The sequence below is a fragment of the Seriola aureovittata genome, chromosome 5, assembly GCF_021018895.1.
Source record: "Seriola aureovittata isolate HTS-2021-v1 ecotype China chromosome 5, ASM2101889v1, whole genome shotgun sequence".
Classification (NCBI taxonomy): domain Eukaryota; kingdom Metazoa; phylum Chordata; class Actinopteri; order Carangiformes; family Carangidae; genus Seriola; species Seriola aureovittata.
In genome coordinates this window covers 11055170-11077161 of record NC_079368.1, presented here as the reverse complement: position 1 = coordinate 11077161, position 21992 = coordinate 11055170, and the positions used below count along the sequence as shown (strand labels likewise).

Sequence of the window (21992 nt, the reverse complement as noted above, 5' to 3'; positions counted from 1 at the left end):
AACATCAGTTCCCGCCTGCTGTATGTTACACCCGCATGTCCATAAACTGAACTAGAGCAGCGCAACAGTGTCACATACTTAATAAATCTAAATTCATCAATGTCACAACTCAAAATACTACTTAACTAATCATGGACCTTGGTCTGCTTACCTCCTGACTGGATGGTCAGTGAGTAGAAGGTTGCAGAAGAATCTAATCTCAACAAATGGTCCCTCCTGACAACAACAGCCTTGTCTGGTTGGTGGCCTGGGTTCCAGCCACTAAGGGACGGGTTATGGTCCGGACAGTTCTCTGTAAACATGACCAATTAGTAACAAATCAGAGAATCTTGTACTTTCCATTTTTATGGGTTCATGAAGAGATTTTAAATCATAAACATCTGAATCAGTACTTTGCAATACTGACCGTCTAACACCTCTCCACTTGTGAGACTAAGGACAAGGATAAGCGTGAGGAACAAGGCACCCATCGACACTCCAAAGCAGATCAGTGTGTTCTTTCTTTGCTGGAGGCTCTGAGCACACTCCCTGCGCTGGTGCTCCTCTGAAAGGTTGAAAGCGGCTGGTCTCTCCGGTGGTGGGCCATGAGGCTTTAGTGGTGGAGGTGGTGGAGCTTTGGCAGGTGGTGGCGAGCGTACGGGAGCCACTCGCCCGGGGACATAGCCTGGGGACCTCTGGTGGTTGGCGTGGTGCGGAGCCACAAACACTGGGAAGTGGCTAGGGCCATCACTCGTCGGCATGGTATACGTGTCTGCTACCTGAGGGGCGAAAAATGGAGAAAGAGTGAAAAAGACAAGACATACAGAATACATTCACAATGTAGAGTCAAATGATGGCGTCCCTGAGGATGTTTGGAATCACCAAGTCATTTTGAAAAAGCAATGACCAATGGGGAAACTCCAACACTCAGCAGGCCGACCAACCTTATTCTTATCTCACGTGGCATTTGGCTGACCAATGGTATAACTTCATCATTCAGTCAGTCTCTCAGTCAGTTGAGACATTCATGTTAATAGGGCAGGCCCCGCTGTTACAGTCCAGCCAAAAACAGTAGGAGGCGATGGAAGAAAAGGGCTAATTCTAGGAAAACAGACAAAAAGCCACCAAGCATCTCACTCATGGACCCCCAGGTAAAGATCCTGGGAGTGGGTCTTAAAAAGACTATAAATCTATTCCTCCAGTCAACAGTCAACCTTTCCCCTGGCTGATTTAGCTTGAACAGAGTGACACCGGCTGCTCTTGTCCACACTAACGAAGGAGGTTGTGAATAATGGATCGCAACATTCCTCAGACTATGTTAACACAGCCAAAACAGATGGCACCAATTACAGTATAGGGAAGGAGGAGAGTGCTGCAGTTTGAGTCTGTGCTGCCTTTATTTCACAGGATAAAACAACGTGAACTGAAGCCATGTACACACACACATGCACACACACAAAAGGTCACACAGAGACACACCTGCACACACAAGCACACAGCAGTAGAGGAAATGACACTGCAGAAAAAAGGGCTTCAATGGCACTTTTCTTTAACACAAACACCCTGAACACTGTAATAACACCACCACATGCTTCTATAGGTTTTCATAAACAAAACTTAAGCAAGTTCAAATTTTCAAACACCACAGTTGGGCCATATGACCTGAAGAATGACCAAGTCTTTTTTTAAAAGGTTGTTAAAAGTACAAACTTGCAACAACTGTCTGAGACAGCTTGAGTCCAACCAAAGACACCCTGAAAGTGAGGACTAGATTTTTAACACCATCCAAGGGTCTATCAGTACTTAACACACACACACACACACACACACACAAATATGTGTGCAAAGACACACACACGCCTGCACCAACCCACAGACACACACAACCATTGTCTTGCCTTGCCAATTAGTCATCATTTTAGCCCAGAGTACAATGAACCTCTTCAACTCACAAACAAAGCAATGTACCATCAAGGACTGCAAGACAAGGGCTTAGACATTTATCTAGGCCACAATATAAGCTAGGCCTGACAGCAACTGTTTCACCCACTTCAATTAGAATGATCCCATTGCAGTGTCTCTCTGGACCAGTCTTTGTAACTGATAATTCGTTATCCAAACCTAAACTGGACTGTCATCACCAGAGACATGCTGATTATGCTTTCTTTCAGATGTTCATCATTAGTCTGTGCCCTGCATTAGACATTGTCAGTGGGAGCCCTGTGATGGGATGATCCCCCGGGCATCAGTCTTTCCAACCCAATCTCGCTATGTTTTTATTCACATTCCTTGCCATAAAAAGGGCCAAGCAGCTCCTGCTCCCCTGCTACTAACTGACCTGTCAGAGCATAAAGAGTTGTGGATTTGGGGCTATTCAGCGTCTGGAAATGACACAGATCTCAGGGCTCATTTTCTCGCCCATCCGCTCCCTCCCTCTCATATTTTCCTGATTTCAGAGCTACTGAATATCAAACAGATGTGGGGGAAACACTGGAGTCGAAGCGGGACAGACCATCACACATTCCTCGGCTGTAAAATCATACTTCACTGACGAAATTGACACTGGCAGTGCGACAAACAGTAAGCCATGTGTTTCCTATATTAAATCTAAAGGCCGAAACAGCGCTGTCACAACTCTTACTATAAGAGTGGTAGTGTAGTAGTAAGTGTAGCGGGTGAGCTGGCCCACGTTGAGCGGTATCGTGTTAGAAGGTGTGTTAAATGGGAAGAGTGAATATGATTTATGGCCTTGTTTTGGCTAAAGAGACTCCTTCCACACCACATTCCTCACAATTAAGAAATATTACTGTATTGTCAGAGGGACACTGGGTATTATAACAACTTATCAACACAAAAGAGGAACTTAGAGGATATCATATGGCATAGGCTAATTTACGCAGCTAGTTAAGTAATGACATTTCGTTTCGATTACAGTGGCTTTTGTCCACTGTGACAATCAAGGTACGGATGAACCAAGTAGCAACACACTACTTAGAACTTTTAAACACTAGCTTGGACACACAAAAACATTAATTTCCCCTTTTTTACGAGCTTACTAACCCTCGAGAGAAGCCTCTTCACAAGAAAACAACTTAAAGGTTCAGCCGGTGAGTCCTCTATCACCCCCATCGGTTGACAGGCACACACAGACACAATGTAAACGGTCGTGAGGTCGTACCGTTGGTGAGACTGTCCTGCTCCTCTCTGGCTCTGTCCATTCGCTCTCTGCCGAGCCGTTAAAAACGCTGACCCGGCGGTGGTGCTGGTGCTGGTGAGACGAATGATGAAGTTCTCACCCTCGCAAGTTCGCTTTCCCTGTCTCTTTTTATATACTATTTCTTCACATGGTGTTTTTTTTTTTTTTTGCTGCTGATGGGCTGTCGTCCGTCCGTCGTTCAGCCCCCAGTCCCACCGAGAGAAGAGAAGGCAGGCGCGGCTTGGGATAGAGGAAGTGATGATGCGTTCATATGCTGTCGGAAAAATAGATGAAAACCCCCGAGACACAGCGTACTGAAAGCACGTTTACCGTGATGATGTTGTGGTAATTGCGGTAGTATTAGCCTAACTATTGTAATATTATTATTATTGGTTGTAGTAGTCTCTTGGATTTTAAAATACTAAGGTCATGGGTCCAAGTCAAATGTTCTGTAAATTTTATTTCCCTCCATGAAGGTCTGAATGCTTATTATTACATTTGTATTTGTTATATTAAATTATTTTGTTTATGTTAGTAAATGATCGTATTTTTCTATTTTACTGACTAAAAGCTATCAATTATAAGTGTATTGAGTATAACGGTTTCATAGTTTTTTTTTTTTTTAATTGTAGGGTTTAAACAAAAGACAAATTCCCAGGAAAAATACCAAGGACATGACCTCAGGGTCTCGGCAAGTAACCACAGCTGTGAAGAGTAGAAGTTATCACTGTTGTAGAAGAAGTTGTACTATTATAATAAAGATGAGTCCTGTATCAGAGCGCCCTTAAATCATTTAGTTTTAGTATTTAGTCCATAGTAGCAATCTGGTTGCTGTTAACATAATATGCTACTATGGAGAAAATTATGTCACGACAACTTGATTTACAGATTGATAGCTTGATATGGATTTACCTCCACTGTTACCTGATACCCTGTTTATAGAACCCCTTAACAGGAAGATGCAACTTTGAAAGCACTAAAACACACTACTCATCTACTCGTATGATAAAGCAAACAATGAAGTGTTATGTGGCCTGTGCGTTTCTATTCCCGATGAAAGGTATCTAAGACTGGAAAAGGTGGACAGGTCCCTATCTGTAGACTTAGTAAAATGCATCTCGATAGTTCCGAGGAATCCTAAATGGGTCACACGAATAACTGTAGCTGCATGGTCTAATGGGAGCGGCTTAAAACTAGGCCACACCGCCGCCTGCTGGTATGAAAGACAAAATACCAACCTCCCATGTTAGGAGGCAGACAGAGGACAAAACCAGATCACAGAACCTTTATGTTCCATAATGATTAATTCTGAAATATTAAACACTTAAAATATCACAAATACAGTAAGAGATTGCAGTGTCAGAGATATAGAGTAAAACTCCCATAGCTTGTACATCTCATATTTTTTTTGCATTCACACTTTAGGATTTTCCCCACATTCTATCCCATTACCTCTGTAATTTTCCTTTCCTCATCCCAAACTTGTTATTGTTATTAATTGTGTCTGACTCACAAAAGATAATATTTGATGCAGTGGAGTTGTGTTGGATATCATGACATTTTACAGCTGTTTTAAGCTGATCTCCATATAACCAGAGAATGTTTATGTCCTAAAGTATTAAATGTGAAATGGTCAAGACAATAACTCGAATGAATTGAGTGCAGGGTGTTTTGTTGACTATAAATACCAGCTTGCTTTCTTGTAGTGGAGCCAATTCACATCTCTGTCATAACATAACAGAAGCACTCTCTTGTCCCATGAACATGAGCTTTCTCCTTTCACAATGAGATCCAGTTCCCGTCGCTTCTAGAGGAGACGCCTTTACACTGTATTGTACCATATAAAAATCACATGCAAGAGCATCCAATTACCCATCATCATGGCACAAGACGACCCATCAACACAGATGTAAAATTAAGAAGCATAAAATGTTTTCACCAAAAATCAAAAGTTCAGTGACAAAATTTGTTGCTTCTCAAATACCATTTTATTGTCTCTATCCATGTTAGAATTACTATATTAATATTTTCATTACATATAAGTTCCTTCTGTATTGAAATATGCTATACAAAATTAATATAATCAAATCAGAGATGACATTAGTCAAGGTGACCAGTACAAAGGTCATCTGAAAAGCCAAAATCGTGGCCTACCTTGGGCTTAATAGTTGTCATATCAAGAGTTAGAAGTAAGAATAACTACAGTTCAGAGATGATGACAAAAGTTTGTGAAAGCAAAATAAACATGACAACATATCCAGTTCAAATACTATTTACAAAGTGAAAATCAAAGAAAGCATAACCTTATTTATAAGACAAATGAGTCGTGAAAAAAGTAGTTTTCATAATAACAGACCATCGCCTGACAATGACCAGTTACCAATCCTGATCTGGATATTGGTCAATCTGACAAACATCAAACTGTCTTTGCTTCCTCTCAACCTGTAAGTAATCAGACCTGAAGGTTTACAGTAGCACCCATTGGCTTATTGGTTAATCATCACTTAACAACAGTATTTTACCCCTATTGTGAACACAGGTTCAAGTGTAATACAGGTATTAACAATACCCATGAGAGAATGATCGTTCTGTGTTTGTTATACAGGCCAAAAACATGAGAAACTAGCCATTTGTGGCATGCAGTAGCACTTTTAGACATTTGCTTTACAGGGCACTGATAGTACCTTAATAGAGTCATCAGCTGGCTAATGCTTTGTTTTGCCTCACTCAGCATTAAAGGGAAAAATCAACAGACAACAATGGTTCCAGAAATACCATGCAGACCAAAAGATAAAAGTTAAGACAAAAACAAAAGAAAAACATTCTGTTGACCATGGCGGCCATTAATGCTGAGCCACTTACGGTGACATAACCCATATTGTAAGTGAGTGGAGTCCATTCATTTTCAGCTCAAATGATCTGAAGTCAAAATTTCTCAATAACTTAAAAAAACAGTAATTTTTAACAACTTCCTGATGTGAAAATGAATCAAAACCAGCTGTATTAATAATGGTCAACGTTCAGTCTTGATTGGCATTAGTGGTGCAAGTCTTGATCAGAGCACAGAGCTGCTGTCACAGTAGTTACATTTTTATCATATAAAAAGACAAATCTAGAAAGATCTGATTCAGGTACATAAGTGAGATCTGTAATAATAACAACTACATACATTAGTTAACTTGATTTCGTCAGAAAAAAAAAACACTGTCAACAGCGATTTTTAACAGTATCATCTTATAGCATCTTAACTATATCAAGGCGAATACTTATTATCCGCAAAGAGGGGTCAGATATTTTGTCCACAAAATGGTCAATCGTTTCATTTTTCTGAAAACATCGAGTTTATAGACTCAAGACTGAGTGTAGTGATGCTGATCTTATAGCAATGATACTTCAAGGTAAACTCAAAAGTAGGAACTGTGGAAAGGTTTTTAATAAGACAATGTGAGGAGATAACTCATACCTTATTGGTCAATGATATACAGCCTCAGCCTTTTCACTGGCTATGTGAGCTGCTGACTGAGCTGACTGATCGTATTCTTTTCGTAGATTGTAACATAATATTGTACCATTTTAAGACTAAACAAAGAAGTAGTGACTGAATACAGCTAATAGAGCTTTCAAGATGTTTCTAGGTGTTATTTGTACTTCTTTGTGTGTCTACGTCTGCAATACATTATACTATACATTTGGCAACACTGGCACAGCTAGGTAATATGTCAGTTCGTCTTGTACAGTTCTTCAGTGACAGCTGATACGTGCAAATATCATGTACAATATAAAAAAATATAATCAACAATAATCCAAAAAAAAAAAAAAAAAAAAGTCAGGTCCATTTCTGGTCCAGTCCAGCCAAAAGTCTCTGGAGCTGACCAGAGGTCTCCATTAAGAACAGTGGACCATATTCTTCTCAAAAGGCAGCAAAAATATGATACACACACACACACTCATATATTGCATATACACATGGTATGTTGTCTGTGCACATGACTACTTCCTCTTTCATTCACACGCTTTCATGATGTGCAATTTTCAACATGATAAAAAGAAAATCTAAAAAGCAAAACAAAATGATGGGGAGTTGTGAGTTCACAGCTGCAGCATGTGGAGTGGACAGTACTGACAGGCCGAGGGCCGTGGTGAACTTGAGCTCCAAGGGGGAGAGGTGCTCCATATTGAGAGAAGTCTGTCGCCATTAAGTCAGTACCACACAGACAAACACCACTTCTACCTGGAATACTTCACGAAAAAGAAAAAAAGGTTGTACCCCTTTGTCCATCATCCAACCTTTCCTGGGAACTATTGTTTTCTTCTCTTCTTCCCTCTCCACCCATATCTCCAGCTCCTCTATAAGTTGACTAGCTCATGTGCAACAAACTGTTTGAGTCTCTCCAGGTACTGCCCGTACAGCTCAACGTCATTGTGTCCAGCCCCCTCCACCCAGAGCGGCTCCACAGGGCGCTGACAGCGTTCATACAGCGCCAGGCCATGGGAGAAGTCGATGACCTCGTCCTCTGTACCATGGATCACCAGAACCGGTGACGTTACCTTGGAAATCTTGTCGATGCTTTGAAGTGAGAAAATAAGGAAGAAAATAAGAAAAGAGGGAGTTAGGTAGGAATGTCAAAATACAAGCATGAAGAAACAGCAGAAGCGAGACTTGGGTTGAGTTATCATTATTTTTATCAACAAAAAACACAAAATTAACAATAAATGTAGAAAAGGAACAGACCTGGTTTGCTGACTAACCACCAGAGGGAGCTATTGAGAATATTTTTAAGTGATGTAACTCATTAAGGATAAAAACACTGAATTTATTTTACACATCTAAATAAGTCCATGTTTGGGAGCTTTTGCATGTGTATTTTTGCTGATTCATTCATACAGTTGTTTTAATGCATGCATAAATATGAATTATAATAATTAATATCTGTATTGAGGCAATGTGCCTTTCAGGTGATGTCATCTGTCCACAGAGTGCACTCACTTTGGGAAGGCATCAAAGCAGTAGGTCTTCTTGGTGTCAGGGAAGGCCACTCTCATGCCAGAGGTGAGCGGGGAGTGGAGGATGACTGCAGCGCTCTCATAACGAGATGCCAGGTCCACAGAGGGCACCGTGCCAATGCTCTGGCCATACACGATCACGCTCTCTGGCCGGATGCCATACCTGCCAGAAGGACACAGAATATCTGAATATCACGTGTTTGCTGATCATTGACAGGATGTTTACACTACTAGTAGCCACACATATGCGGGTAAATTGTGTGTGCTCTACCAGAGGCTGGCAGGTGTCCAGTCAGGCCTTTTTGTTAATTATAAAAGCAGCATCGCTGGCAAAATAGAAAAAGCAAATGTTTTATTTTTGGAATCCAAATTGAAGACATTTTTTTCTTAAAATGCTTTTCATAGAAAAAAAAAAAAAAAAAAAAAAAAGGGAAACTTATCGTAACCACAATTCTCCAGGTAAAGTGTGCTTTTCACCCGTCACACACCACCAATTAGTCTCCCATCGTTCTCTCATTTTCCCCACGTGCTGCTCCATAAGCAAACACGCACCTGTGTGCTAACGGAGACTTACTCATACTCTATTATCAGCTGAAACGTCATGCCACAGTGACTCTGTGATTATAGGCCCTCCTAAATCAAGCTCACAAAGATGTGACACAGCCATGGTCCAGTGGCTTTCTGCTGCTTTTCACAGCAGTTAAACAGAGACGACCACCACTGAATCTTGTGATTAAGAAGGGAAGAGGGGTAATGAGAAGTAAACAAACAGAAAGAGAGCAAAAGAGACACCAATACTGGATTGAGGGAGAAACAGAAAGAGAGAAGGGAAAAATGGAAGAGAAGAACATTCCACAACTGATTATGGAGAACGTGACCCACTCCAGCAAGCAGTCAGCTGACGACCTGAAACCTAGACTGAGCACACTGCATCAGTTTGTCTACCGCTGCACTGCTGGACAGGGCATAGTGAACAGCCACAACCAGCCTGACAAAATCCCTACTCTACTCTATTATTAAAATTAGGAACACTAACATTACAGGCTTAACATTACAGCCTCCACAATTGCAGTCTTATAATACACAGTGATGAACAATACATGAACACCAAACTCTGACACCACTCTACATTGCTGTAATGGATTATCATAATCAAGTACTCCACAGACACACTCACACAAATTTAACAACCTTTGCAAAGGGACAATCTGCCTACTGCTACAAAGGGCAGTAGACTTAAGTTCAGGCCCATCCACTTCAGACAGAACATGGAAATGTACACACACACACACACACACACACACACACACACACACACACACACACACACACAGTCTGGTTTGTAGACAGTCCTTGGCAGGAATATAGGATCTGTTTACTGTTGGTGTGTCAGCTGGCCTTAACCGAGTATAAATAGGGGTGAAAATACCGACACGACATGGGGAAGTGACTGCAGACTGTTGGGTGCTGCACCATCAACTCTCAAAGTTGGCTGACTATAATATACACAATTCATGGACTGAATGTCAATCTCAATGATAAAACATAACATAGCTATTTAAGGGAGATGAATGGCAGTGAGGAGGAGACCAAAAAAAGTTTGTTTTTTTCCCACAAACTATAAAGTACAATAATGACACTGCCCTTTCTGATGTGGCCCATTAAGAACTATCAGCATCTAAAAAAATATGCTGAAAAAAAGCTTTTACCACTTGCAAGTAAATGCCACCATGCTTTTATGCACATTCCACATACCACATTCAGTGCAATCTTAATGATTTATCATCAAAATAAAAAGCCTAGTCGTTAATGTAGACTCTACTTTGGTCCAGTCCTTGCTGAAAAGCTGCTGAGAGGAAGCTCTTTAACCCAACAATGACCATTGCATGATGATTAGCTTTCAAGTTAAATTTCTACTTTTACCTGGTTCAGTGTGAATTTAACAAAAATGATAATGGAAAGAAAAAAAGTGATCACTAAACCTTGGTGTGCCAAATGGATCAGTTAAGTGAGGCAACAAAAGATGTAAAGCAATCTGAGATGACGCCACTGTTCACGATTAACTTCTCCAAGAACAGATGAAAACAAAGTGCTTGGTACAAAGGGGCTGTTTGATTGCTTACTTCCTTTACTTATAACTACTGATCAGGAATTCTGAATGAAAGTCAAAGATTTGAGCTCTGTTGTCACCACTGTTTACTGTTATGAATAGTTTTATCTCCTCCTTTTTCCTTATCTCTGTTTTTGCTTATCTAGGTTCTTCACCATATCAGGTCACTAAAGCCTTGCCAGCCATAGGACACTTAAACACTAATAACATGGATTTCACAACAATATAAAACTTATGTAATATCAATATAGAGGGTGAATTGAAACTATTTGACGTCTTAGTCATCAGGTCGAGGGTTATTGGATGTTGAATGCAAGAATTGTCCCAAAAAAGTACAAGTGGGAGTGTTTTGCTTGAGGACAAGCATATAAACATTATGAAAAATGCAAGGCTTGAAGCTGTGACCTTCCGCTTGCAAGGTCACTCTAACTGCTATCCCACCCTGCTATCTTGGCAGTGTTAGATGGACTGCTGTGGTTTTTCCTCACACATTCAGAAAAGGCTGTGCATAGAGGAGGACAATCGAAGTGCAGATCTGCAGCTGCACTCTTATTAAAACGGCACTATGACAGGCTTTGACCAGCCCAGCTCCACACAAGACACAACCCCCCTGGACCGGCTATCACTAGTCTACAACTTACTCCATTGCTTTTCAGCTTGAATAGACCTCAATAAGCCATAGCCAGCAATGCTCCATGGTTACACCCCTCCCCCAAACCTTCATCAATTTAGACTCCTGACACAAATCCAATCTTTTATGCACAACATCCTCCCTCATCCCCCTATTCTTTCTCTCGCTCCCTCTTGACTGCCCACCTCTTGCTCCCTGCAGACCAAAAATATTGTCATCTCATAGCAGTCAGTATGACTAATAGATATTTTAGAATATCCTGAACATATGTACAGGCATGTTTAACAGCTTAGAGTACCATCTGCGCTACAGCACGGGGATCCTTCACTGAAGTCCTCCAATGCACCTTTAACTCATTTCCTTCCATTGAATACTTGCCTTTTCAGACACGTTTTGAAAGTAGACGATAAGATCTGTTTGCTTCTCAATGTTCACACACTTAAAAAGACAATAAGAGTGAATTAAATATTAGTATGAGAGGACAGCACGTATATAACCAGAAGGTACAATGTTTCTGTCATTCTGTGCAGTCAGTAAGATGAATAATCGCACTCCACCCAACTGACTGAACAGACAGCAGTCTTTGTCTACAGGCTTCATCAGGCCAACTGGCACTGGTATTTCAAGTAAGAAAAGGTAAATAATCAAAGACATGGGTGACCGCCTCCCTGCGTGTTCAGGCCTGTGAGAATTTCTCCCCACTACTGAACATCTGAGAAGACGGACAGCATTTTGATTCAGATCAATCAGATGATTGACCAGGAAGTGACCAGTTTTTTTCCGCCATTTGTTTTTATTGGGCAAACTATGGGAAGGCCTCAGTCTAAAAGCTCATTCGAAATTGGTTGCCAGGCTACCACTCAATATTAGACTAGCAGGATTGACTGCTGGCCCGCCTCCATCTCAGAGGGAAAAGAAAATGATACAGTGCCATTGTGCGCACACACACACACACACACACACACACACACACACACACACACACACACACACACACACACACACACACACACACACACACACACACACACACACACACACACACACACACACACACACACACACACACACACACACACAGCTAACGGCTTTCATCAGCTTGGTCACTCTTTAGTCAGTCAATAAACTACTTTTTTCTCATGCTTGATTACTTCTAATGTGGTGCCACAAATAGTAGACCTGACACATTGTCCTATTAGTATGTGTAATACCTTGTATGATAATGGAGGTTGTGTGCGAGTGTGTAAGCCTGCTGACTCATACAACAAATTAATCATCTGACCCACTCCCTGCTCAGGTGAAGGGAGTGCCTCATCCTCAATAGCTGAACAACAGCACACAGGACCAGTGTGTGTTGGTGTGCCTGGCTACGCAGTTGTGATTATACTGTTGCCCATCATATGACTGGAGCACAGCGAAAGCAGCCTGCACAAGTTTGTCAAGAGTCAGGAGAAGGTGAAATTGCTGACTTCTGAATCATAAAAGGAAAAAGGCTGGATGACACAAAACAAAAACATAAGCAGAAGTCAAGGATCTGATATGCGTCAAAATGTCAAATGATCAAAAAATATAAATAAAAAATACACTGACACAGTACAATAAGCAGAGAGAATGAGAGAGATATGAGAGCCACTCTCTTCTTCAGGCTGTGCGTCTGATCTAACATGAGAGACATGCACGAGGGATGTAGGCAGCCGACTAATGTGAGGCCGTGCAGAGAGGACTTTTGATGTGATAAACACAATCTAGTTGATTCATCTTCAGCAGGGTCAAAAGGCTGGGTTGTACCCTCTTTCTATCACACAGGCAGTCATTTATGAATCTGCCACAATTCTCAAACCACCAGAAACAGACCACCGAGTTGAAAAGGTAGAAAATATATGATAATATATAATACTAGGGGCCTTATTTGCTCCAAACCTTGAAGATTCTACACTCAAATGTTATGTACATTCAAAAGTGAAAAAGCATGCAAGGCCAAGAATATTCATTAGATTTCCGTGACATTTTCTGTTAATAAATCATTGTTAACTTGTAAATTTGTGCCCATGTATGAGCACTGAAGTCCCATGTTTTAATTATTAAACATCCTTAAAAACTGTCATTTCATTCTCTTTGCTTAAGGAAAAAAGCTGTAGCACCGGATCAATGTGAACCTGAAGTGCTTGTTGAGCTGAAATAATATCAGGTTGAGGTTCAGGTTTTGGAGGCAGTGTCACCAATCAAAAATGTTTGGTGCGTGGAGCATAAGCAGTTAGTGCTGACAATTCTGACAGCTGGACCATTTCCATAATATATACTGTGACTGGAGAGACAGCAGAGCTCTCACAGACAGAGACAGTGAGACACTGACATGGCGATAAAACAAGCTAGATACTTTTGTCAGTGATCGAGGGAACCCAACCGCAAACTCTAAATTGACGCTCCTCATTTGGTTAAGCCAATGTAAGTATGCAAATGGTCTCTGGGAACTAACCTATGTTTTTTTTTTTTTTTAAACGTCCTGTACAGGGTGAGTAAGTGTCTTGTGCACGATAAAGGTGGGGATGGGTAATGTTAAGAATTTAACAGTACTACTACTTTTATCGATACCACTTATCGTAAGAAAAAAACAAAACAAATGAAGAACAGAATTAACATTGCTTATTTTCTCATAGGATTGCTTGACAACTGAACAAAGAACGTGCCCATAACAATCAGATGGCTATTAGTTACTTTTCATCATTAACCCATGTTTGTCTAATTTAATTTACTGTGTGTGGCTCCAGGCTGCAGCAGACAGAACACACATGGCACAACGACAGATGAACTACAAGCTAGTCAGTCGAAAACTTTAAACTGTACATTTTTCTGTCTGTGTGTAACAGACTTTCACTGGATGTTTCCAGAGATCGGCCGTGTTTCCGCTCTTACATGCAAAAGACTGAGACACACTTAAAAGCTCTCTTTGCCATTGACACTGAGAGCAGGGTCTGTGTCTCTGTGCTCTGGCGTATGACACAAAGCTGCCCCCCCTCACACACAGACAGATACTCTGGTCTTTAAAAATTTAGCCCCGGGGCCTGTTTAATACCCGGTTTCGGTACCCATTCCTAGATAAAGATATCCACACTCACATTATTACATAATTTTGCAGTCTTTCTTTAACCTTGTGAGAGCCTGTCAGTCCAATTCCTTTTGAGTATAGTTTTTTTTAGTGTTCATAAAGTCCGAAATGTATGGATTTCTTTAAAACGTATAATATAAGACAAGCCTCAATCTTATCTTACACATACAAATGAGATCACCTTATGCCATTATTCCCAGAGACACTGTGGCATGAGTATAATAGTGATCCTCAAAAGAAATGTCACGAGAAGATGGTTTTCAGACTTGCAACTTGGCTTTTTAGTGAGTTATAATGTGCAATGAATTAGCCTTGCTAAGACTTTATTACCAGTGTGTAAGTGACAAATCAGGCAAGCACCGTTGACATGACATTGTGGGTTTTCTCAGATATTATGAAGTGACATGATGATAAAACCAACCAAAAATGAATACAGTTCAATGTCCTTCATCTCTTCTCTGTGGCATACAGTATCCAAGTGTGACATTCACACTTCTCCCCATCACAAAGAAACTGACTTCAGTGAGAAGAACATCAAACACAAACAAAACCCTCAAACTTCCAATCCTTGCTCCTAAATGGCTGTGTGAGAGAGGCCTAATGCTTAATTACACCTGTGTGTATGCATAATAAACCACTGCACAGAAAGAGCAGCAAGCACTCAGACATGTAAGCATGTTCAACTTGTCTTCTTGCGAGAGCCGGAGGGAACTCAGTCAAACTGTGCTGTGTGATTGTTAACCATGGGACTACAGGGCACAGGACATACAGCATGCAACCTAGTTGGGGGTTCTTGAATATGATGTTAGTTCCCTGTTCCTGTAAGCCTCTTATTTGATTTTGAAGATGTTTCTTCGCTCATTAACCTACAAAAACATATGATATAGTGTCTGAGATTGATGTAGGGTCAATACCTGCTCTGTCCTATTTTAAGAACAGCTGATTAACATCATGTATAGAAACAATTGGCTTTTTACAGCTATTACATCCCTGGAGTCTCGAGTAATACCAGAAGGCAAATAGCAAACCCATTAGATCAAAGTGCAAAAGTGTAGTTGGCCTTGGCAAATTAGGTAGTGCCATTATTGACATGGTCTATCATCTTAGTGCTGTCATTGGAGGACAAATTTAGCTTGATCACATGCAGGATGCTCTGTGCATCACACCGTGATGAAATTCATCATTAATACAAAAAAAAAAAAAAAAAAAATTAATAAAAAGGAATCCTTTTTAGACATCTGCATACCACTACAGTTATAGTATGAATTACTCCACTCAAATAACTCCACTAGTGGAATAGTGGAAACTAGATCATTGAGAGTTATTGGTAAAATAATAAATAACATCCTGCATCTCAACCGACAGTGAATATAGAGCCCAGGCCACACAGTGTGTAGAAGACAGAGAGGGAAGATGGGTCACACCACACCAATTTATGTCTAAACTATATAACTGAGCTTACATAAGAGTAGTCACGTCCTGCCCCAGACACAAATCACCAGGCATAATTTGATAAAGCGTCTGCTCAGCTCTGTTCAGATTAAGTGAAATCTCAAAGCTAATTTCTGCACTAGTGGTCACCGCAATGTGTGGGAAGAGGAGATTCCTTGATTCATCAAGAAAGACAGTAAGCGGGAAAAGAAGAATAAAAACACAAGAGCACAACAACACAGCAGCTGTTAATACTACTTTCCCTTTCAAGTAGTCTGGTTGTGTATAGAAAGAAAAAAAGAAATGAATGTGTTTCAGACTGCCCAGAAGGCATTTCTTTCTCATACTTTTGTTTCTTTTACTTTCCATCACATTCGACATTGTAACTAAAGCTGTACAACTGACGATTAAACTTTGTGTGACATTCCTGGAAATGAAGCATGCTGAATTAAAAACACCAGTGACAGAAAGGTTTCAACATTAAAGTAAAGGACTATATTTGATTCCGTATGCGCACACACTGTCGGGCTTCCAGAAAAGCAGGTTCTTCTTCACGGAAGTGGCCCATTTCCTGCATGCAGAACCTTTATGATCAAGGGTTTCCTGTTTAACTTGCCAGCTTCCTTATTTAAAAAAGGTCCTTATTTACAAAAAACACTCAGTATAGTCTATGAAGTGGTACATGGGGTAAAATGTAAAAGAAGTGCTGACAGAGATCCACAGCAATAGTCAGTAGCTAAGAAACATTAACATTTGGTTGCCAGTGACTTTACCAGTGAAATCCATCAGCAAACACCTTCATTTACCACAGAAAGAACATACACCCACATCAGCATTGACACAAGAGGAGCACTCAACACTAGTAGCCAAGTTTTCCTCTTTGTGGTTAATCTAAGCTGCTTTGGCCCTTTTCTTCCGGCCTTTTTCCCAAGCAAACGTTCCCCCTCTCCTCTCTTAGCCATTTGTTTGTCTTCCAGCAGGAAGTATACAGAAACAACCTACTGGCCTACTGGATGAATTTATCCCTCCCCCATCCATTTAACCCAATGCATAGAAACACACATATTCAAACACAGATAAAAACTTTACAATTCTCCTCCACATCCAGTTCTTGATCAGAGTAGGTGTGTGGCAGTTTGGCAATAGCATCTGCCTTGAATGCATGTGTACTGGGTTGCAACTAACAGTTTCTCATTACCGATTAATCTGTCAACCACTTCCTCTACAGAAGGTCCATCACAATTTCCCCAAACCCAAGGATTCCTCTTCAAATTCTGTGCCCTATCAACAGTCCAAACCCAAGTGATATTTTATCTGATATATGAAATATTTGAGAACTTGAAGCCAGCAAATGTTTGCTTGAGAAATGACTCAAACAAATAATCAAAATAGTTCCCAAATGACTTCCTCTTGCTCGACTAATCAGTTACTCCACTAATTGTTTCAGCTCTATATACAGTACATCTATGTACTGAATGTTTGTGGGACCCCAATACAGAGGCTTTCTTGCTGATCCAGCCCCAAAAGATATGGAGTATTAAGTATACGGTGTTACAAAAGGAGGAGATGACGAGAGTGTGGAAGACAATAAGCAGAGGTTCTTAAACACAGATGGGAGGAAGGGAAGGACATGGGGTTAGAGAGACTGACTGGTGAACATTGCTTATATGTAGAAAGGCCTTTTCCGGGGGAAGGGACTGAAGCTGAGAAAATGTATATAGAAATCAGGATTACAAAATTAAGAAAATTTGTTTTCCCAGGAGTTTATTGGTAAATCTATTTTTTCAATTCCAATAAATTAATCCTTCATTGTTTCATTATCATTACAAAGCTATGATTTAGATTAATGCAGATATCATTGACAAGAAGCACTGAATAAGTATGTTTTATCAACTGGAAATTCAAAGATAATGATAAGTATACATTCTAATACACAGATATTGCCAATCAGTAGAAGTCGAATGTACAAGTAAACTGACAATCAGTCTATTCAAAGGCTGCAAAGCAAAAAGATGCAGCAGAGCACCCACTCACACCTACATATGGCTGGCCGGTATAATCATAGAAACCAAGCTCTTTATTATCGCCTACAAGAACATCGTGTCATCCCTACTAAACTTCCATTCCTCGTCATCTCCACTCGTGGTTTTATCACGTAAACCACCCAGCTCCCTCTGTAGACTCTTCACATATTCTTAATCACTCTTAACTCTTTTTGCTATGCTTTTATGTCCCTGGGATTATCCCTATCAGTCTACATCAGCCTGGTTTCCTCTCATTCTATTTTAAATCTGCTTTAATTTCAATGATCTCCATTTAATTTAGCACCTTGTGAAACTTCCACTTAGCTGCAGACATTCATAGCACGAGAAAACCAAAGAAAGGTGGTTGTTGTTGTTATTCACATCATCTCCCGCTACTAATGCAAAACTGTCAATGAAAATTACATGAACAGAGTTGCTATTTACATGGCTTTTTTTCTCACTGTTTACACAGTTGATGGCTTAATTTGTGACTTGCAATATGTAGAGGAAAATAACAAGAACTATTTAGGATAGAACTATCATCATTCACTGAATAGGAACTTTCCGCCTACTTTCTTGTGTTGTGCTACTTCCTTTTCCCTTTAAGCCCTGGGTTATGACACCATTTCCTGCATGCAAGTCAAAACCATGCAATGCTTGCCAAGCCTCATCTACATCCCCATTTAGGTTTATTTTATTCTGAAGTATAGATACTGTCACTCATTAGCATGTTTTGAGTGCTTTGCACATAGGATGCGTCTCCACTCCTATATAAAATAAATTATATGGTCTGAATGCTATTCAGTTACTCTAGTATTACTGCATTCATCAATACCAATCGATAACTCCATCCTCCCTCTCGTGTGCAGGTGCTCCCCCACCCCATCTTCCCCTCCATCCATCATCATCTCTCCTTACCTTGACCGGAGTGCCTGCCAGGCAGCGTCTACATCAGCATACAGGTTCTTCTCCGAGGGTTTCCCAGAACTGGCCCCATAACCCGAGTAGTCGTATGAGAAGACATTGCAGTTGATCCGTGAACCCAGGCCAATGTAGAAGCTGCTCATCTGGCCCAAGTCCACTGCGTTTCCATGAGAGAATAATAGCGTGTAACGAGCGCTGGGTGAGCAGCGGACAAACATGCAGGCAATGCGGTTCCCTCTTGAGGTGCGTGTCATGAAACACTCGATGGCGTCCTTCTCCCGGGCCGAATACTGCCAGTCAGCGCGCTCGGAGAGGTGCAGCGTCCATCGGCTGCCACTCTCATCACACATGAGGCTGTAGGTGGGCTCTGGGGGCAGGAAGGCCAGCTTAGAGGCAATCTTACTAGGGCACGGTGGACAGCAGAACAGGCAGCATAGCTCGCTGAAGGATAAGTGATTCATCCTCAAAACACTGTGACAGGGAGAGTGAGAATGGTTAAAATAGAAACACAAACATGTCATCAGTAGATTAAATGCAAGAATTGCCTTTGAGAACTAAGAATGAGAGAGAAAACGGATAAAATCTCTGAATTGGGACTGGAACACCAATTTGTCACTGCATCCCCTGCAGAGTGATCACAAGGAAAACACCACAAGAGCAAATTCGTGACATACAGCTGTTGAATGATGTTCTCCTCAAGAATATAAACACTTGTCTTTGTAGCAAAGCAGGGAGTTTCCAGGACTTGGGGCTGAACTCAGGCTACTGTCATTTTTTAAAATATACTATCAATTCCCTCTTCAGTGCACATGGCTAAGACAGAGTCAGTGACCCTGATTGAGTGTTTGTTGTCTGTCTGCCTGAAGGCTCCACAACCACTCAGACAGTATCGACATAGAAGGCTTTTTTGTTTCACCCTGCAGCTTGACCCTCACCTGAGGCTACTTCTTGGATATGACATATCTTGGACATGCTGGTGCCTCCATTCTTAGACCCTTAGATTCTGTTTCCCCATCAGCCCTGAGGTAATTACTCGTTATAGCTACAACACTCATCACTGCATCCTCTATGATACGCTCTGTCCATCTTCCCTCAATGACAGACACAATAAGCATTGGTGTCTCTACATATATATATAAAGCCCTGGTTGGAAAATTACCATCATACATCACATCTATGTTGATTTGGGACCCTGGTCCACATTTCACTTGCTCCAATGATTGGCTTGTTCTTTAGGTACCTCGTGCTAAGACTGACCTTGGAAGGACTGCTTTTAATATAAGTGCATGGTAACTATTTTAACTATATTTGTATTTTACATGTTGGAATCTCAACATCATTGTAAATGAGGGACATCCTCAATGATTTCTGTGAGAATCTTAAATAAAAAGGATATATGTATGAAGATATAATAATGATATTAATATTTCAGGTGATTTTGAATTGCATTAGCCAGCAATGGAGATGTCAGCAAAGCTTGTTTTGGTGACACTGAAGCTGGTTCGTCAAGATAACAAAATGTTGTCCAAGAATGTCCAGTAAGTTTCTGAAGTCATTTTTCAAATGAATCTTTGTGGGAACTACATAGGCCTTTTTGCATAGGGAGAAATGGATCATACAGTCAGGTTATGACCATGTTTGGTGAATTGTATTTCCAGTGAAGGTACTAGAACAGCATTACACCCTGCCATTACAGCTTTGCAATTACATCTTTGAGGCTATGTGAATATGAATGTGTCAGTGTGATACTAAGCATTTTTTTCTCCAATCTAACCGACAAAACTCCTAAAGCTCTGTCAAGTTTTGTGAGTAATCCTAATTTCAATTCCTGCCATACATTTTTGATTAGTTTAAGGTCTGGACTCTCATGGCAACTCCATGACATTACCATTGTTTGAAACCATCACTGTGCAGGTCTGGCTTAATGTTAGGAGCTGGGGTCCAGCAGGAAAGTAAACCTATAGCAGCTATAGATTTGCCATAGGCATCTTGGTGACCTCCACCGCCAGCATTCTTCTGCATGCTTTGTTTTCTAAACTGCCCTTAGCAGTTTTCATTCCTTCACAATTGTTCATTCTTTACTCTGAGGGATATTCAAGGTCTTGGAAGAGTTTCTTGTCTATCATTCTCCTGTTATATATTTTTCCAACAACCTTGTTTGTTTGAAATGGTACTTTGTCTACACTATATAGTTTAAGAAGAAAACTGGCTGACCTAAAAATAACTTGTGCCAACTTGATTGCTCACAGGTGACTTCAATTTATCTTAATTACTTGTTCCATTCATATGAGCAATCGGCTGTATCAGAGATGATTTAGGGTGAGTACTTTTTTTTTTATAGCCGCTGGTAATCTATGAATGCTACTTGTGCAAGATGCTGTGACATGCCAAAGGAGCACGCAGAGGCAAAAATACATAATGGACGCTATTTGCTTCCCATATTCCCCCAAAATAGTCCATAATCCCCCAGCCATGCAGACAGAATGGAGCCCAGCAGGGATTTGCTGTAAAATGGTGGTGAAGGCAGCAATGTGTTGAGCGAGATTACAGTGGTTCTAGGCTGGTTTGTGAAGGTTTCATTTCCAGAGGCTTGACACAATTTATTGCCAAGTGTGGTGGGCCAATTAGCCTGCAACACTTCACATGCAAGTCTGCGTATGTTTCTCATTACAACTGAACGTAGAAATGATCACATTACCTGGACGGCGGGTGGACCCTAGTTTTGTTTCTTTCTATTTTGAGGTGACAGTGTTTGCCAACGTCGCCGTAGTCAGGTGTTATCTTCGCACCAAGCCAACTAACTTATCTTCTTCTCGACGCCAGGTGATTGACAAGACTATCCTGGGCCAGATTATCCTCTGTTCCGTGTCCTGTTTGATGGCGATGTCACTTTGAGTGTGGATATCCCTCTTGGCACCACAGCTGTGAGTTACTATTAGCTAGCCGCTTTTCGTCCTCCGGTCCAGACAGCCTCCCCAAACTGTCGTTTCTTCTTCCTCCGCTCGGCTTTCTCAACATATGGTCCTGAATGATAACGAGGCCGATTCATTCAAAAGGTTTCAAGTCTACACAGCTCAAGAGCGACATGAGCATAGTCAGTAAAGGTTAAAAAAAAAAACGAAATTCTTGTCACACGTCCGTAGTAGTTCGTCTGGCAGATCACAGCAGTATTACTTGCCTTCCAAACATCAGCGCTGTGAATATCACTCTGCTTGTTATCTTGGCTTGTAAGGAGAGGCGGTGACCGACAGCTTCAGGGACCAATAGCAAATCGTTGGGTGAAATAAATTCACCAATGGCAGAACGTGTTGATATTTAAGGGCGTGCCTTGTTGACGCCGCATAGTGGTGACCTATGTGTTGATTGACGTGTACGAGAACCAGTAGGAGATTACTATTCCGAGGCACAGTCCAATCAGTATCGACGGAGGTAATTCTAGTAAGTGACGTCATTAACCTGTAACTATTTTGAAGCGTGTTTACAAATGTAATAAGAGAGTTTGGATTTTTTTTTCTATTTTTACTCCAATAAACATCTATTTGTCTTGGTTCATTTTAATCACCCTTTTTTCTTCTTCTTTTTTTTTT

At 40.9% G+C, this 21992-nt stretch overlaps 2 protein-coding genes across 5 annotated transcripts in view; both read right to left on the bottom strand.

Annotated features, from left to right (window-relative positions):
* Positions 1-18486, bottom strand: part of cemip2 (cell migration inducing hyaluronidase 2) — a 40451-nt gene extending 21965 nt beyond the window's left edge. For 2 of the 4 annotated variants that reach the window (XR_008827813.1, XM_056375876.1), the window contains exons 1-3: positions 3158-4202; positions 407-758; positions 152-292 (exon numbers count right to left, since the gene is read on the bottom strand). Coding sequence is in view for 3 of the 4 variants with exons in the window: in XM_056375876.1 (XP_056231851.1) it covers positions 152-292; positions 407-740 (475 nt within the window). In the remaining variant the exon portion in view is untranslated. Of the gene's footprint in view, positions 1-151; positions 293-406; positions 759-3157; positions 4204-18399 lie in introns of those variants that run through there. The other 2 variants (XM_056375879.1, XM_056375880.1) reach the window with 2 other exon arrangements.
* On the bottom strand, positions 5086-21640 carry abhd17b (abhydrolase domain containing 17B, depalmitoylase). The gene is made up of 4 exons (XM_056375881.1): positions 21104-21640; positions 18400-18876; positions 8163-8342; positions 5086-7742 (listed from the first exon to the last, which is right to left on the bottom strand). The coding sequence occupies exons 2-4, from the start codon at positions 18864-18866 to the stop codon at positions 7523-7525; spliced, it is 867 nt and encodes a 288-aa protein (XP_056231856.1). The 5' UTR covers positions 18867-18876; positions 21104-21640; the 3' UTR covers positions 5086-7522.
* Between the last annotated feature and the right edge of the window lie 352 nt (positions 21641-21992).

Excerpts from the sequence above, each read along its gene's own strand:
- abhd17b (XM_056375881.1), bottom strand. The coding sequence starts at position 18,866 with ATGAATCACTTATCCTTCAGCGAGCTATGCTGCCTGTTCTGCTGTCCA. Across the intron at positions 8,343-18,399 it reads TGGCAGGCACTCCGGTCAAG|GTATGGCATCCGGCCAGAGA; the intron begins GTAAGGAGAGAT and ends TCCTTCTGGCAG. Across the intron at positions 7,743-8,162 it reads TGCTTTGATGCCTTCCCAAA|CATCGACAAGATTTCCAAGG; the intron begins GTGAGTGCACTC and ends CTCACTTCAAAG.